General features: G+C 43.9%; 2 protein-coding genes across 9 annotated transcripts in view; both read right to left on the bottom strand.

The window, feature by feature from the left end:
* Positions 1–1,598: 1,598 nt before the first annotated feature.
* Positions 1,599–7,396, bottom strand: LOC139374244 (XK-related protein 6-like). Its single transcript, XM_071115272.1, has 5 exons — positions 7,206–7,396; positions 6,668–7,117; positions 2,766–2,971; positions 2,250–2,667; positions 1,599–2,127 (listed from the first exon to the last, which is right to left on the bottom strand). The coding sequence occupies exons 1-5, from the start codon at positions 7,394–7,396 to the stop codon at positions 1,635–1,637; spliced, it is 1,758 nt and encodes a 585-aa protein (XP_070971373.1). The 3' UTR covers positions 1,599–1,634.
* Positions 7,397–11,262: 3,866 nt separating this feature from the next.
* LOC139375134 (bridge-like lipid transfer protein family member 1) overlaps positions 11,263–14,231 on the bottom strand; it is a 129,452-nt gene continuing 126,483 nt past the window's right edge. For all 8 annotated transcript variants that reach the window (XM_071116621.1, XM_071116622.1, XM_071116624.1 and 5 more), the window contains 2 exons: positions 12,737–12,896; positions 11,263–12,289 (listed from right to left, as the gene is read on the bottom strand). In XM_071116621.1, coding sequence (XP_070972722.1) covers positions 12,055–12,289; positions 12,737–12,896 — 395 coding nt within the window. In that variant the 3' untranslated portion in view covers positions 11,263–12,054. The remainder of the gene's footprint in view (positions 12,290–12,736; positions 12,897–14,231) is intronic.

Here is a 14,231-nt window from a genome sequence, read left to right as displayed (position 1 = left end):
TATTTCTGTTCAGTTTAGGTTTCAGAGCAGGTGATGTCACCGAACGCTACAAGCACGCACCACTGACTAGCTAGCCATTTCAAATCGGCTACATGTGCGCACATGTATATAGAGTTGAAGTCGGAAGTTTGCAAACACCTTAGCCAAATACATTTAAACTCAGTTTTCACAATTCCTAACATTTAATCCTAGTAAAAATTCCCTGTTTTAGTTCAGTTATGATCACCACTTTATTTTAAGAATGTGAAATGTCAGAACAATAGTAGAGAGAATTATTTATTTCAGCTCTTATTTCTTTCATCACATTCCCAATGGGTCAGAAGTTTACATACACTCAATTAGTATGTGGTAACATTGCCTTTAAATTGTTTAACTTGGGTCAAAAGTTTTGGGTAGCCTTCCACAAGCTTCCCACAATATGTTGAGTGAATTTTGGCACCTTCCCCCTGACAGAGCTGGTGTAACTGAGCCACTCCAATACCTTGACTTTGTTGTCCTTAAGCCATTTTGCCATAACTTTGGAAGTACGCTTGGGGTCATTGTCCATTTGGAAGATCCATTTGCGACCAAGCTTTAACTTCCTGACTGATGTCTTGAGATGTTGCTTCAATATATCCACATAATTTCCTCCTCTATTTTGTGAAGTGCACCAGTCCCTCCTTCATCAAAGCACCCCTAAAACATGATGCTGCCACCCCCGTGCTTCACGGTTGGGATGGTGTTCTTCAGCTTGCAAGCCTCCCCCTTTTTCCTCCAAACATAACGATGGTCATTATGGCCAAACAGTTCTATTTTTGTTTCATCAGACCAGAGGAAATTTCTCCAAAAAGTATGATCCTTGTCCCCATGTGCAGTTGCAAACCATAGTCTGGCTTTTTTATGGCGGTTTTGGAGCCGAGGCTTCTTCCTTGCTGAGTGGCCTTTCAGGTTATGTCGATTTAGGACTCATTTTACTGTGGATATAAATACTTTTGTACCTATTTCCTCCAGAATCTTCAGAAGGTCCTTTGCACCAAAGTACGTTCATCTCTAGGAGACAGAACGCGTCTCCTTCCTGAGCGGTATGACGGCTGCGTGGTCCCATGGTGTTTATACTTGCGTACTATTGTTTGTACAGATGAACGTGGTACCTTCAGGCGTTTGGAAATTGCTCCCAAGGATGAACCAGACTTGTGGAGCTCTACAATCTTTTTTTCTGAGGTATTGGCTGATTTATTTTGATTTTCCCATGATGTCAAGCAAAGAGGCACTGATTTTGAAGGTAGGGCTTGAAAAAATCCACAGGTACACCTCCAATTGACTCAAATGATGTCAATTAGCCTATCAGAATCTTATGAAGCCATAACATCATTTTCTGGAATTTTCTAAGGTGTTTAAAGGCACAGTCAACTTAGTGTATGTAAACTTCTGATACACTGGAATTGTGATACAGTGAATTATAAGTGAAATAATCTGTCTGTAAACAATTGTTTGAAAAATTACTTGTGTCATGCAGAAAGTAGATGTCCTAACCGACTTGCCAAAACTATAGTCTAACAAGAAATTTGTGGAGTGGTTGAAAAACAAGTTTTAATGACTCCAACCTAAGTGTATGTGAACTTCTGACTTCAACTGCATGTATATGTATATATGTGTCAGAGAGAAGACTCGTACTGCAGTAGTTCATAGAGCAGAGATCTGTCCCTGTATCGAATGCCTGCGGCTGCAGGTGTCAGGTACTGCAGTAGGTTGATGGTTCTTCGCAGCCGTCTGTCCACGTAGTGAGCGTCCCAGGCCGGGTAACGTTTCCTGGGCATGTCAATCTTTATCAGAGGACCCTCGAAGTGGCGTGAGGTGGGGGGCTCTGAACGCACCTGGAACACCGGCAGACAGCTGTCTGCGATGACGTCATCACTGTGGGAAGGGGTGGCCAGATGGGCTGCGGTTGGCGTGGAGGAGGGGGGCAGGAGGTTACCCCACAGCAGCTCGTCACAGCAGGTTGAGGCCGGGGTGGGGTGTGTGTGTGAGGGGTGGAGAAGGCCGTAGTATAGAAGCATCACCAGTACTCCACCCGCAAAGGACAGGTAGACACCACACAACGCTGGCACCGCGTAGTTGTCTGTGTCTGAATGGTCACGATACACATACCTGTAACACACACACATGCAACTATTATGATATGCACGCACACACATTTGTCTCTGCACTGATTAAGATAGATACACCTATTAGATGATAAAACACCTAGGTGTGTCTGTCTGTCTACATACCACAGTCCGGTGAGAAGTGTATTCTCAGCCAGTACCACAGAGTAGTAAGCAACCATGCGTCCCCTGGTGTGTCCCTCCTTGACGTTGAACCAACAGAAGATGTAGACGATCCCCACCACCATGTTAAATAGCACCTCCTCCCAGCGAGACATACAGAAGTCTGTTCCTCCATGCACCACCCACAGTGCCATGCCACACCAGTGGAGCACCACAAAGATGCCAAAGTACAGGTGGAAGAGGGAGGCGAAGAGGGCGAGAGAGAGAACGCGGGAGGAGATGGTGAAGAGGCGCCAGAGAAGGTGGAGAAGGGCACCGCGGTAACTCAGACTGCACTGGTCGTCCCTGGAGTCACGCAGGAGCTTGTGGTACGAAGCCAACACCCAGGATAGAGACAGAAGAGAGCCTAGACTAGATATACCTAGAGAGAGAGGGATTGATTCTCATCTTGGTAATACTAGTTGAAGAGTGAGTGTGTGTGTAATGTGTACTGTGTGTGAACTGTATGTGTATACGTACACTGTAGAGTCTCAGCACGGTTCTGCTGTATCATAATGCAGAGCTGTAGTACTAGTTGAGGAGCTGACTCCAGGAAGGTCTCCAGTAGCCGCAGCATGTTGACGTCTGCATACTCAAACATCATGGCCCAGTAGAACCTCCTCTGGGCCTCCTTAAGCTCCTTCATACGGTGGGACTGGATACCCAGGTACAACGTACGGATATACCTGGGGGTCAGAAGTTGGAGGTGAGACGCCAATCATCATGGTCCCTGTAATACCGCCATCATGGCCCAGAGAGAGAGAGAGATAGAACCTGTTTGAATGAATAATATCAATTACGAAGGGTGTGTGTGTTTGTGTGTATGCATGTGCGTAGTCATGCTCATTCAACCATCTGGGCTGCATCATATGAGCAAATTTCATGACATCAATAATTCACTGGCCACTTAGAAACACACACATGCAGACACACATTTCACCAGAGAAACCTGAAAAATGCCACATCACAACAGAGGAAGAAGAGAGAGATAACTTATTGATTTGTGTTTAATTTGCGTAAAAAGTTTGTTGTTATCCATCCTTTCACTCTCTCCCTCAGTCCCCTCCCCCTTCACTACTGTTATGTGTGTTCAAGCTCTTCTTTCTCTTCCTTCTACTCCGTCGCTCCATCTCACAGTGATCTATCTCAATCAGACTGAACCATTCCACACACACATACACCACCACTCTTTGGGACAGGCCACACCATTAGGGGAAGTGTTACACATGGGCACACATGCAGACACACACCACTGGGGAGGAGCAGGGTTGTTATTTTCACTGTGAGCCTTTATAAAAACATGCAAGAAACCACACAACCCGGTGTGTGTGTCAAACAGTCATACAGGTGTCATCCAGTCAGTCAGAGCCCCCACCCCACCATGTATTTGAATGCTCAGTGCATTACTAGACAAACGTGGACGGTCCAAACGCTCCTCAGACAACTCTCATTTACAAATCACTGAGCTGCCTCCCAACCCCCATCACACACACACACGCTCTTAAACCCACTCAACATCTCCCTCAGGCACCTAGGCCATTAAAGATTAATCTGACAGAGAGCGGGAGCGAGAGAGTGTGTGTGTGTGTGTGGTTGGGGGGGCTTTGACTATTGGTGTTCAGTCCTGGGTGTAGCGCAAACGCAAGAGAAGATGAAAATCGATTGAGCCCAAATAGTTTAAAACTGTTTTACAAAACAGTGGGGAAATAAGCTTTATTCAGGTCAGTGCAGCTTCTGCCCATGTTCTGCACATGTGCCCTTTGTCGCTTATATGGCCATTTGGATTGTTTGAGTAACCTTGCTAATGCTACTGACTGTAATTCAGTGTTGCCTGTTTTTAGAGCTGTGTGTGTGTGTGTGTGTGTGTGTGTGTGTGTGTGTGTGTGTGTGTGTGTGTGTGTGTGTGTGTGTGTGTGTGTGTGTGTGTGTGTGTGTGTGTGTGTGTGTGTGTGTGTGTGCGTAGGTGCGTAGTGCGTGCGTGCGTCGTGCGTGGGTGGCAGGTAGCCTACTGGTAAAGAGTGTTGGGCCAGTTACTAAAAAGGTCGCTAGTTCAAGTCCCTGAGACGAATAGGTGAAAAATCTGCCGTTGTCCTTGAACAAAGCACTTAACCCCCAATTGCTCCAAGGTCGCCATCAATAATGGCTGATCTCTGGCCTTGACCTCACTCTCCAAGGGTGTCTCAGGGGGACTTGGGATATGCAAAAACTAATTTCCATTTCTTACCTCACACTTACAGGTTACCCACTTGTACATGCACTGAAACAGGACAAACATAAACACCCCCTATTTCGATCTTAGACTTTCACTCACACAAAAGCAAAGCTATTCACGTCTCACCATCTTAAAAAAGCATGCCCCTTTCAAAAAATGTAGAACTAAGAACAGATATAGCCCTTGGTTCACTCCAGACCTGACTGCCCTTGACCGGCACAAAAACATCCAGTGGCGGACTGCAATAGCATCGAATAGTCCCCGCGATATGCAACTGTTCAGGGAAGTCAGGAACCAATTCACACAGTCAGTCAGGAAAGCAAAGGCTAGCATTTTCAAACAGAAATTTGCATCCTGTAGCTCTAACTCCCCAAATTTTTTGAGACACTGTAAAGTCCATGGAGAACAAGAGCACCTCCTCCCAGCAGCCCACTGCACTGAGGCTAGGCGACACGGTTACCACCGATAAATCCATGATAATCTAAAATTTCAATAAGCATTTCTCTACGGCTGGCCATGCTTTCCTCCTGGCTACCCCAACCCCGGCCAAAAGCTCTGCACCCCTCACAGCTACTTGCCCGAGCCTCGCCAGCTTCTCCTTCACCCAAATCCAGATCGCAGATGTTCTGAAAGAGCTGCAAAACCTGGACCCGTACAAATCAGCTGGGCCAGACAATCTGGACCCTCTCTTTCTGCCGCCATTGTTGCAACCCCTATTACCAGTCTGTTCAACTTCTCTTTCATTTCGTCCGAGATCCCTAAAAATTGGAAAGCTAGACCCAAACAAGAGTGTCACGAAGACGAAACCATTCTGTATACATCTGGCCCTTCTTTGGACACTGTGTTAACTAACCTCCAAACGAGATTCAATGCCATACTTCACTCCTTCTGTGGCCTTCAACTGCTCTTAAACGCTAGCAAAACCAAATGCATGCTTTTCAACCGTTCGCTGCCCGCACCTGCCCGCCTGACTAGCATCACTACTCGGGACGGTTCTGACCTAGAATACGTGGACAACTACAAATACTTAGGTGTCTGGCTAGACTGTAAACTCTCCTTCCAAACTCATATCAAACATCTCCAATCCAAAATCAAATCTAGAATCGGCTATCTATTTCGCAACAAAGCCTCCTTCACTCACGCCGCCAAACTTACCCTAGTAAAACTGACTATCCTAACTATCCTCGACTTTCGTCGATGTCATCTACAAAATAGCTTCCAATACACTACTCAGCAAATTGGATGCCATCACAGTGCCATCCGTTTTGTTACCAAAGCGCCTTTTACCACCCACCACTGCGACCTGTATGCTCTAGTCGGCTGGCCCTTGCTACATATTCCTCGCCAGACCCACTGACTCCAGGTCATCTATAAGTCTATGCTAGGTAAGGTCTGCCTTATCTCAGCTCACTGGTCACGATAACAACACCCACCCGTAGCACGCGCTGCAGCAGGTACATCTCACGGGTCATCCCCAAAGCCAACACCTCCTTTGGCCGCCTTTCCTTCCAGTTCTCTGCTGCCAGTGACTGGAACGAATTTCAAAAATCGCTGAAGCTGGAGACTTACATTTCCCTCACTAACTTTAAACATCAGCTATCTGAGCAGCTAACCGATCGCTGCATCTGTAAATAGCCCACCCAATCTACCTACCTCATCCCCATATTGTTTTTATTTACTTTGCTGCTCTTTTGCACACCAGTATCACTACTTACACACCATCATCTGCTCGTCATCATCTGCTCATCTATCACTCCAGTGTTAATCTGCTAAATTGTAATTACTTTGCTACTATGGCCTATTTATTGCCTTACCTCCTCATGCCATTTGCACACACTGTATATAGACTTTCTTTTTTTTCTATTGTGTTATTGACTGTACGCTTGTTTATTCCATGTGTAACTCTGTGTTGTTGTTTCTGTCGCACTGCTTTGCTTTATCTTGGCCAGGTCGCAGTTGTAAATGAGAACTTGTGCTCAACTAGCCTACCTGGTTAAATAAAGATAATTAAAAAAAAATAATAATACAAATATTATCTAAGGGAGGTAAACTGCAAACACAGATGCATGCAGGCAAACTCACATAAAGTGTGTGTGAGGCGAGGTGAACATGTGGTCTATTGTATGGACAGTAGAGGAGGAGAGAACAGGGTGACATGCTCTGTCCTTACCTCCAGACCTGTCCCAGCTGTAGAATGTGTATGGTGATCTGCCACAGCCACACTGAGGCCACTCTTACCCGGTCTGTCCCGGGATAAATCCATCTTTGTTCGGCTGGCCCTCGCCTGGTCAGCTTTTCTCTCTCTCCTCCCTTGCTGCAGTCCACTGTCCCCAGCCAGGTTGTCAGACACTCTCCGCTGTAGTCCTGGATGAACCAGCGGAAGCTCAGGATCTGAACTACCATTGACGGCACCAGCACAAGAAAAAGCGTCAGACCAAACCACAGATAGTCCTGTCTGGTGTAGTAGTCCGCAGCGAGAAGTAGGTCTGTTCCCACATCCCAAAAGAAGACGAGAAGAGCCAGGATCAGCCAGAGGCAGTCCAGCCACAGGCCCTCCTCTGGCGGGCAGCGAGTCTCCCTTAAATCGTTACCCCTGCCAACTCCGGTCCCTCCAATCCCTCTATAATAGGAATGATCATAATAATAATGGTAAAAGGGTAAAAATGAGAATAGCAGAGACAATTATCATACTACACACACACACTTACCCAGTAGTGTCCTCCCCCAGCAGGTTTCCCAGGCAGTTGGAGCGACAGCCCCAATAGCAGACAGCAGAGTGGCAACAGAGACAGATGTGAATGGCTGCAGATTCCAGAGGCTGACAGTCTCCCTCTGTGTCTCCATCAAACACCCCCTCCCCCATTCCTCCCCATCCCCCTCCATCAGACTGAGCGGCCATGTTACTCCCAATCCTTTCGTCCCAAACCAAAACACACACTCCTCCTCTGATCCCACTTCACTTTCCAAATACCTCCTGTCCCTCCTCAGCCGCTGTGTTTTTGTCTCTGACTCTCCCAGGGAGCGAGGAGCCATCAGAGCCTGTCACTGCACGACAGCCTCCTCTCCATCCCTCCTCCTCTCTAGGAAACACTCTATCCCCTCTCATACCAGGTGCTCCTCGCGACCAGCAGCAGCTGTGGAATCTGTTCCTGTTCCTCTTCTCCTCTAGCCTCTCTTCATCCCCCTCTCTCTCTCGCCCTCTGCATCTCCTGCATGGCTGACTCACCACGGTCATCTAGGGAGACAGTGGCTTGTTATGAGTTAATGCAGCATCTTCCAGCTAACAGACCTGTGTGTGTGTGTGTGTGTGTGTGTGTGTGTGTGGGGGGGTGTGTGTGTGCTGAGAAGTAATTGTGTGATAATCAAATTAATTTATCCTCATCCATGTGGAGCTGTGGTAACAATTCAGCCTTCCACCGCCTGCTTCTCTGACTGTCTGTCCGTGCGCTTCATTCCACTGATCAACTCACACACACACACCACAGCAGCCTATGAGCCGTCTGCTCCTCCCAGCTGCTTGAGCCCTCTGCGCTGCTAAACTCAACACACTCTGCCTCCTAGTGGTAAATCTAGATACAAAATCTACACATCTATACACACACACTCTCTCCAACCCCCCACTCTTCTCTCCCTCAGAAGGCTTCTGGCCAACAGCTCAGCCATCCTAATCACCCATAACATATATGTGTGTGTGTGTGAGCTCTGCCAGAGTAAGGGGAGGGGAGAAGAGATGGAGAGATGGAGAGAATGAGGGAGAGAGAGGAGGTAGATATGAGTGGGAGTTGGGAGAGAGTGTAAGGGGTAGAGGAGGAGCAAATATAAGTATTTAAAAATTAAAGGGATGAGGGAGGGATGAAGCACAAACCAGCCTCCTCACTTTCTGCCTCTCTCTTTCCGTGTCCACTGGAGATTAGCATCGATGTTGCCATGACTACCATCCCAGTGTGGCTGAAGGGGAGTGTGGTAATTTGGTGTCTGTGAAGGAGAGAGTGAGAGAGAGATGGAGAGAGTAGGAGAGGTAATTGGTTGTAATTTATTCTAAAATCAATTTCTCCATGCTTTTCCTAATGTGGATCAGATACAAACCATACTAGTCTATTGGCTACAGGGACTCTTATGCAATATTTGCATATTTCATAATGCCAACAAAACGCTATATCAAATTGGACTGAGGGAGAGAGGAAGATGTACTCACTTGGGATTAACATAATGACTGGTCATTAGAAGCGGGATTGTATGTGATTTTATTTGATGTGACTATTGGTGCTCTGCTATGTGTGTTTATGGTGTGTACCTGTCTGTCCAGTCTGTGGTCCTGGGGTGTGTCCAGTCTAACTGATCCCTGTGGCCCCTCCTCCTCTCTAAGCCTCCGGAGCTCCTCCCTCTTCTGTTGCTTGGCAATCTACTAAACTATATGTAATTGTTTTAAGGTCATACAAAGGATAATTTAGCTATTTGATTTTGAATTTTAAGACCCCTTGAAGTATCAAAAACAAATATATATGTATAGTACCGTTCAAATGTTTGGGGTCACTTAGAAATGTCTTGTTTTTGAAAGAAAAGCACATTTTTGTCCATTAAAATAACATCAAATTGATCAGAAATACAGTGTAGACATTGTTAATGTTGTAAATTACTTTTGTTGCTGAAAACGGCAGATTTTTTATGGAATATCTACAGTTGAATATCTAATGTTTAGAGTCATTAAAACTAGTTTTTCAACCACTCCACAAATTTCTTGTTAACAAACTATAGTTTTGGCAAGTCGGTTAGGACATCTACATCTAATTTTCCAACAATTGTTTACTACAGATTATTTTACCTATAATCCACTGTATCACAATTCCAGTGGTTCAGAAGTTTACATACACTAAATTGACTGTGCTTTTAAACAACTTGGAAAATTCCAGAAAATTATGTCATGGTTTTAGAAGCTTCTGATAGGCTAATTGACATAATTTGAGTCAATTGGAGGTGTACCTGTGGATTTATTTCAAGGCCTACCTTCAAAATCAGTACCTCTTTGCTTGACATCATGGGAAAATCAAAAGAAATCAGCCAATACCTCAGAAAAAAAATGGTAGACCTCCACAAGTCTGGTTCATCCTTAGGAGCAATTTCCGAACGCCTGAAGATACCACGTTCATCTGTACAAACAATAGTATCCAAGTATATACACCAAGGGACCACGCAGCGGTCATAACGCTCAGGAAGGAGACGCATTCGGTCACCTAGAGATGAACGTACTTTGGTGCGAAAAGTGCAAATCAATCCCAGAACAACAGCAAAGGACCTGTGAAGATGCTGGAGGAAACAGATACAAAAGTACCTATATCTACAGTAAAACGAGTATAGCAGGAGAAAGAACCTGAATGCTAGGTTTCTTTCAGCCAGAGACTGGGTGATACTTATTAAATGTGTAAGGATGTCCCGCCATCTTTTTCTTTCAGCCTCCAAAATTGTAATTTGTATCTGGTCAAGAGTCTGTCCCCGATTTAGGCGCAGATCAAGTTCTCTCCACTTAATCATATTGTCTGTGTGTTCAGGACTACCCTCATGGTGTTTCAGAATGGCGTTGATATTTGACCGGTCATTCACACCTTCCATTATTATTTTGTAGCCTTTTGTAGAGAAGCTTACAGCAAAAACAATACACAGCGTTTTAGTATGAAAGCAACAAGAGACATGTCTTATGTAGGGAAATCGGGAACCTGACATGTCTCTTGTTGCAGGGAAAAGGTAGGATATTGGTATTTAGGTTTGTTATTCAGTTTGTGTGCCTTATCGATAAGGCATCTGATTAGGCATCAGAAGATTGAGTGATAGTGTTTCTTCGAAGTTGATAAATATTACTAGTTTTCTTCATTTAGACACTTTTCATACATAAACCATGTATCTTGTTATCAGAGACTGCGTGGCCTAATGGATTCACGACCTGAAGAGTGATGGTTTGAGTACCTTTGTGGACCATTTATCTACTGTTGTTAGTTAGAACACACCATGTAGCCTAATGGAGTCCGACTTTCAATCAAAATACTTAGGTTTAGAGTCCCTTTGTCGTTGTTTAATTTAACTAGCTGTCCTCATTTAAACAATTTCCCTACTTAAAAGAAAACCCCACCCAAAAACGATCTATTGGTATTTGTTTCATTAGTACATTATTGACATAGTCCCAAAATGTTTTACTTGTCAGCAATCAAGTTTTCAAGATACGTAACTTTCAAAATACAGAAATGAGCCCCGAATGATTTCTGTATTTTGAAAGTTTGCATAACTGTAGCAAAAAATCTGCAGGATAGTCTGAACAGAACCCACAAGAGGTCTTGAGTGTTGTATAACTTTTTCTCTCGCGCACGCACACAGTTATCGGAGGCCCAGGTAAAATGGTGCAGCAATATCAGTCAACATCACAAAGCAAGACCACCTTTTCCATCACTTAATTCTGCCAGTCTTTTCCTTCCTTACCAACGCACAATCAAAAATGAAAAAAAAAAAATACACAGCATTAAACAAATGAGAACTTGCCTCACAATGAGGGGATCTGAGTGAGGAGATACGACTGAGGTAGTGAAATTAGGCAGGCTGATACAAAGATCTGGATCAAAGCCACTGGAATATCTTTCAAAAGTTGAAATACTTCATGTGGAATTAGCTCAGAAACCAAGGTAAAGCATATTTAGAGAGCAACACAACTTCTGTCACTTGCCTCAAATCTAGGAAATCTGAGAAATAACAGTAGGCTATGTAAGACAATGAAGTCAGATGTAAAATAGGATGGCAATGATTTTATTATGTTAAGAAATCAACACATTTAAGAAATTCACAGTTATTTTATATACACTGGTCTATTGCACATATAAACAAAAACAGGCTTGACACACCCAGCACACATGGGTTATAGACTATACATTTCAGATACCCATTAAATTAAGATAAATAAAAAAAATTAACCATTGTTTATCGTTACAATACATCTTATCACGTTTTAGATTGACCTAAGTGGATCTGAACGATCCAATGCTTTTTTGTTAATAGGAACCATCTTCAAAAAACGTTGTCATTGGGATGAATTTAGAAAAACTGATGATATTGCTCTTTCCAACCTTACCATGTGTTTGTTCCATTGTAAACAAAGCACAGGCAATGATTTAGAAGTACCCCCCACAGAAAAAGTTTATGAACCTCCAAAGAAGGATAATAAACAATGTCTTCAATTTGTTCTGATAACACCATATAAAGCATGTATAGCATATAATCCATGTTGGGGTTTTTCACGGTTATCATTTCAAGCAGCCAAATAAGACTTCACTTACTACTTTGTTCAAAATATACATTAAAAACAGTGCAAAACTTTCAGTCAAAACTCATAGTGGCATGCACCACTGTAAACATCTATGCTTAAATGCACACGGCTTAGCGGTAAATGCACCTATGACAAATGCACAGTAGTCAAGGAAATATCCAGTGTTTCCAGTTATCCAGTGTTTTGTTCTTTGAGGATTTACTGTCTGACCTCCAGCTTTTAAAGTGTTGTGTTAGAACATATGGCTGTATGAGTTAGTGCTCGTCTTTGTCTCGTCCCATCTTCTCCTTCTTCTCCTTCTTCTCCTTCTCGTCCTGCAGGGCCGTGCCAAGTTTCTTGATGAGGACAGAGAGGACCTTGTCCAGGGGGTCCATCACCCCCCTCTGGAGCCATTTGGGAATTGTAGTCCTTGCGTGGTGGAAGCCTAGCTTCTGCAGAATGTAGTCCACGCCGACAGGATCGATCTTCCGTCCTGTCCAGGAGATGAGCCTACGGAAATTGATAATTAAGACTGAGTCAAGAAACCCACAGATGTATGGACAAAAGGGTTTACGTTTAGGGTATAGGCCTAAAAGTGGGCTTATGGAGTAGTTGAAATGCTCAGGTGAGGGGTTAAGGAGTCACAAAACACAGGGATCGATTACACATACTACAAAGGTACTGTATTGTTAGTTTGGATAAAAGTGTTAAGTTCACGTTTTAAGTATCCCTATATTTCTGTTATTACAGGGCTATCACTCAGTCAAGAGTGCGCCTGCACGGGAAGTCTTGATGTTGATGGACATAGCCTTGAGTGGAATGGCTACCTTGGAGTGTGTTCATACAGTATAGTAAACTTTGTTAAACTGGAACCTTGTCGTTGTGTCATTTCGAGTTAACAAAAAGTGTCTGCACAGTGGCATATATTATTGGTCTGAGGGCTTGGGTCTGGTTTACCGGAGTGTGGGCTCCAGGTGCCAGGTGTTGCACATGAATTCTCTCCAGTCCACCGTGGTGTAGTTGATGCCTTCCTCCTTGTCTGTGGAGTTCTCATCATGCAGGGCTGTCGGGCTCTTCTGGCCAGGTCGAGTGGCAAAGATCCGGGGGTTGAAAAGGGCTGCAGACCAGGGAAGAGGGGGGGAGAGAGAGTTTGTGTGAAACTATAGAGTGCCTTGGCTCTCCATGTTCTTCTATGACTACTAGTTCCTAAAACAAAGGGCACCTATAATTCAGCTTTAGTTATATTTTAGTTGTACCTACATGGCTCTTTTTTTCTATATAAAGTTATCAGTGAAAGTTATCATGTTTCATGAGCTGCAATAAAAAAAGAAAAATAAATGTTCCATATGCACAAAAAGCTTTTCTCTCAAATTTTGTGCACAAAATTCGTTTTCTGTTAGTGAGAATGACAGGTGTGGCATTTCAAGAAGCTGATTAGATCATTACACAGGTGCACCTTTTGCTGGGGACAATAAAGACACTCAAATGTGCAGTTTTGTCACACAACACATTGCCACAGATGTCTTAAGTTTTGAGGTGTTCAATTGTCATGCTGACAGCGGGAATGTCCACCAGTGCTGTTGCCAGATAATTTAATGTTCATTTCTCTACCGCCTCCAACGTTGTTTTAGAGAATTTGTCAGTACGTCCAACCGGCAACACAACCGCAGACCACGTGCATGGCGTTGTGTGGACAAGCGGTTTGCTGACGTCAACGTTGTGAACAGAGTAACCCATGGCGGCGGTGGGGTTATGGGCAGGTATAAGCTACAGACACAATTGCATTTTATATATGGCAATTTGAATGCACAGAGATACCGTGACGAGATCCTGAGGCCCATTGTCATGCCATTCATCCGCCTCCATCACCTCATGTTTCAGTATGATAATGCTTGGCCCCGTGTCACAAAGATCTGTACACAATTCCTGGAATTGTGAATATGTCCCAGTTCTTCCATGGACTACATTCTCACCAGACATGTCACCAATTAGGCATGTTTGACTGATTCCTTATATGAACTGTAAAATCTTTTAAATTGTTGCATTTATATTTGTGTTCAGTATATATAAAGTTATCATGTAAAGTACAGTTAATCATTCTGGTTTGCTACATACAGTGGGGCAAAAAAGTATTTAGTCAGCCACCAATTGTGCATGTTCTCCCACTTATAAAGATGAGAGAGGCCTGTAACTTTCATCATAGGCACACTTCAACTATGACAGACAAAATGAGAAAAATTTTTCCAGAAAATCACATTGTAGGACTTTTTATGAATTTATTTGCAAATTATGGTGGAAAATAAGTATTTGGTCAATAACAAAAGTTTATCTCAATACTTTGTTATATACCCTTTGTTGGCAATGACAGAGGTCAAACGTTTTCTGTAACTCTTCACAAGGTTTTCACACACTGTTGCTGGTATTTTGGCCCATTCCTCCATGCAGATGTCCT

This window comes from Oncorhynchus clarkii, chromosome 19 (assembly GCF_045791955.1).
Source record: "Oncorhynchus clarkii lewisi isolate Uvic-CL-2024 chromosome 19, UVic_Ocla_1.0, whole genome shotgun sequence".
Classification (NCBI taxonomy): Eukaryota; Metazoa; Chordata; class Actinopteri; order Salmoniformes; family Salmonidae; genus Oncorhynchus; species Oncorhynchus clarkii.
Note: the sequence above shows the minus strand (reverse complement) of the source record. Positions and strands in the feature narration are given on the sequence as shown.

Coding starts and splice junctions, on each gene's coding strand:
- LOC139374244 (XM_071115272.1), bottom strand. CDS start 7,396: ATGGCCGCTCAGTCTGATGGAGGGGGATGGGGAGGAATGGGGGAGGGG. Junction 7,118..7,205: donor CTGGGGGAGGACACTACTGG/GTAAGTGTGTGT, acceptor TTCCTATTATAG/AGGGATTGGAGGGACCGGAG. Junction 2,128..2,249: donor ACACTTCTCACCGGACTGTG/GTATGTAGACAG, acceptor TGTGTGTTACAG/GTATGTGTATCGTGACCATT.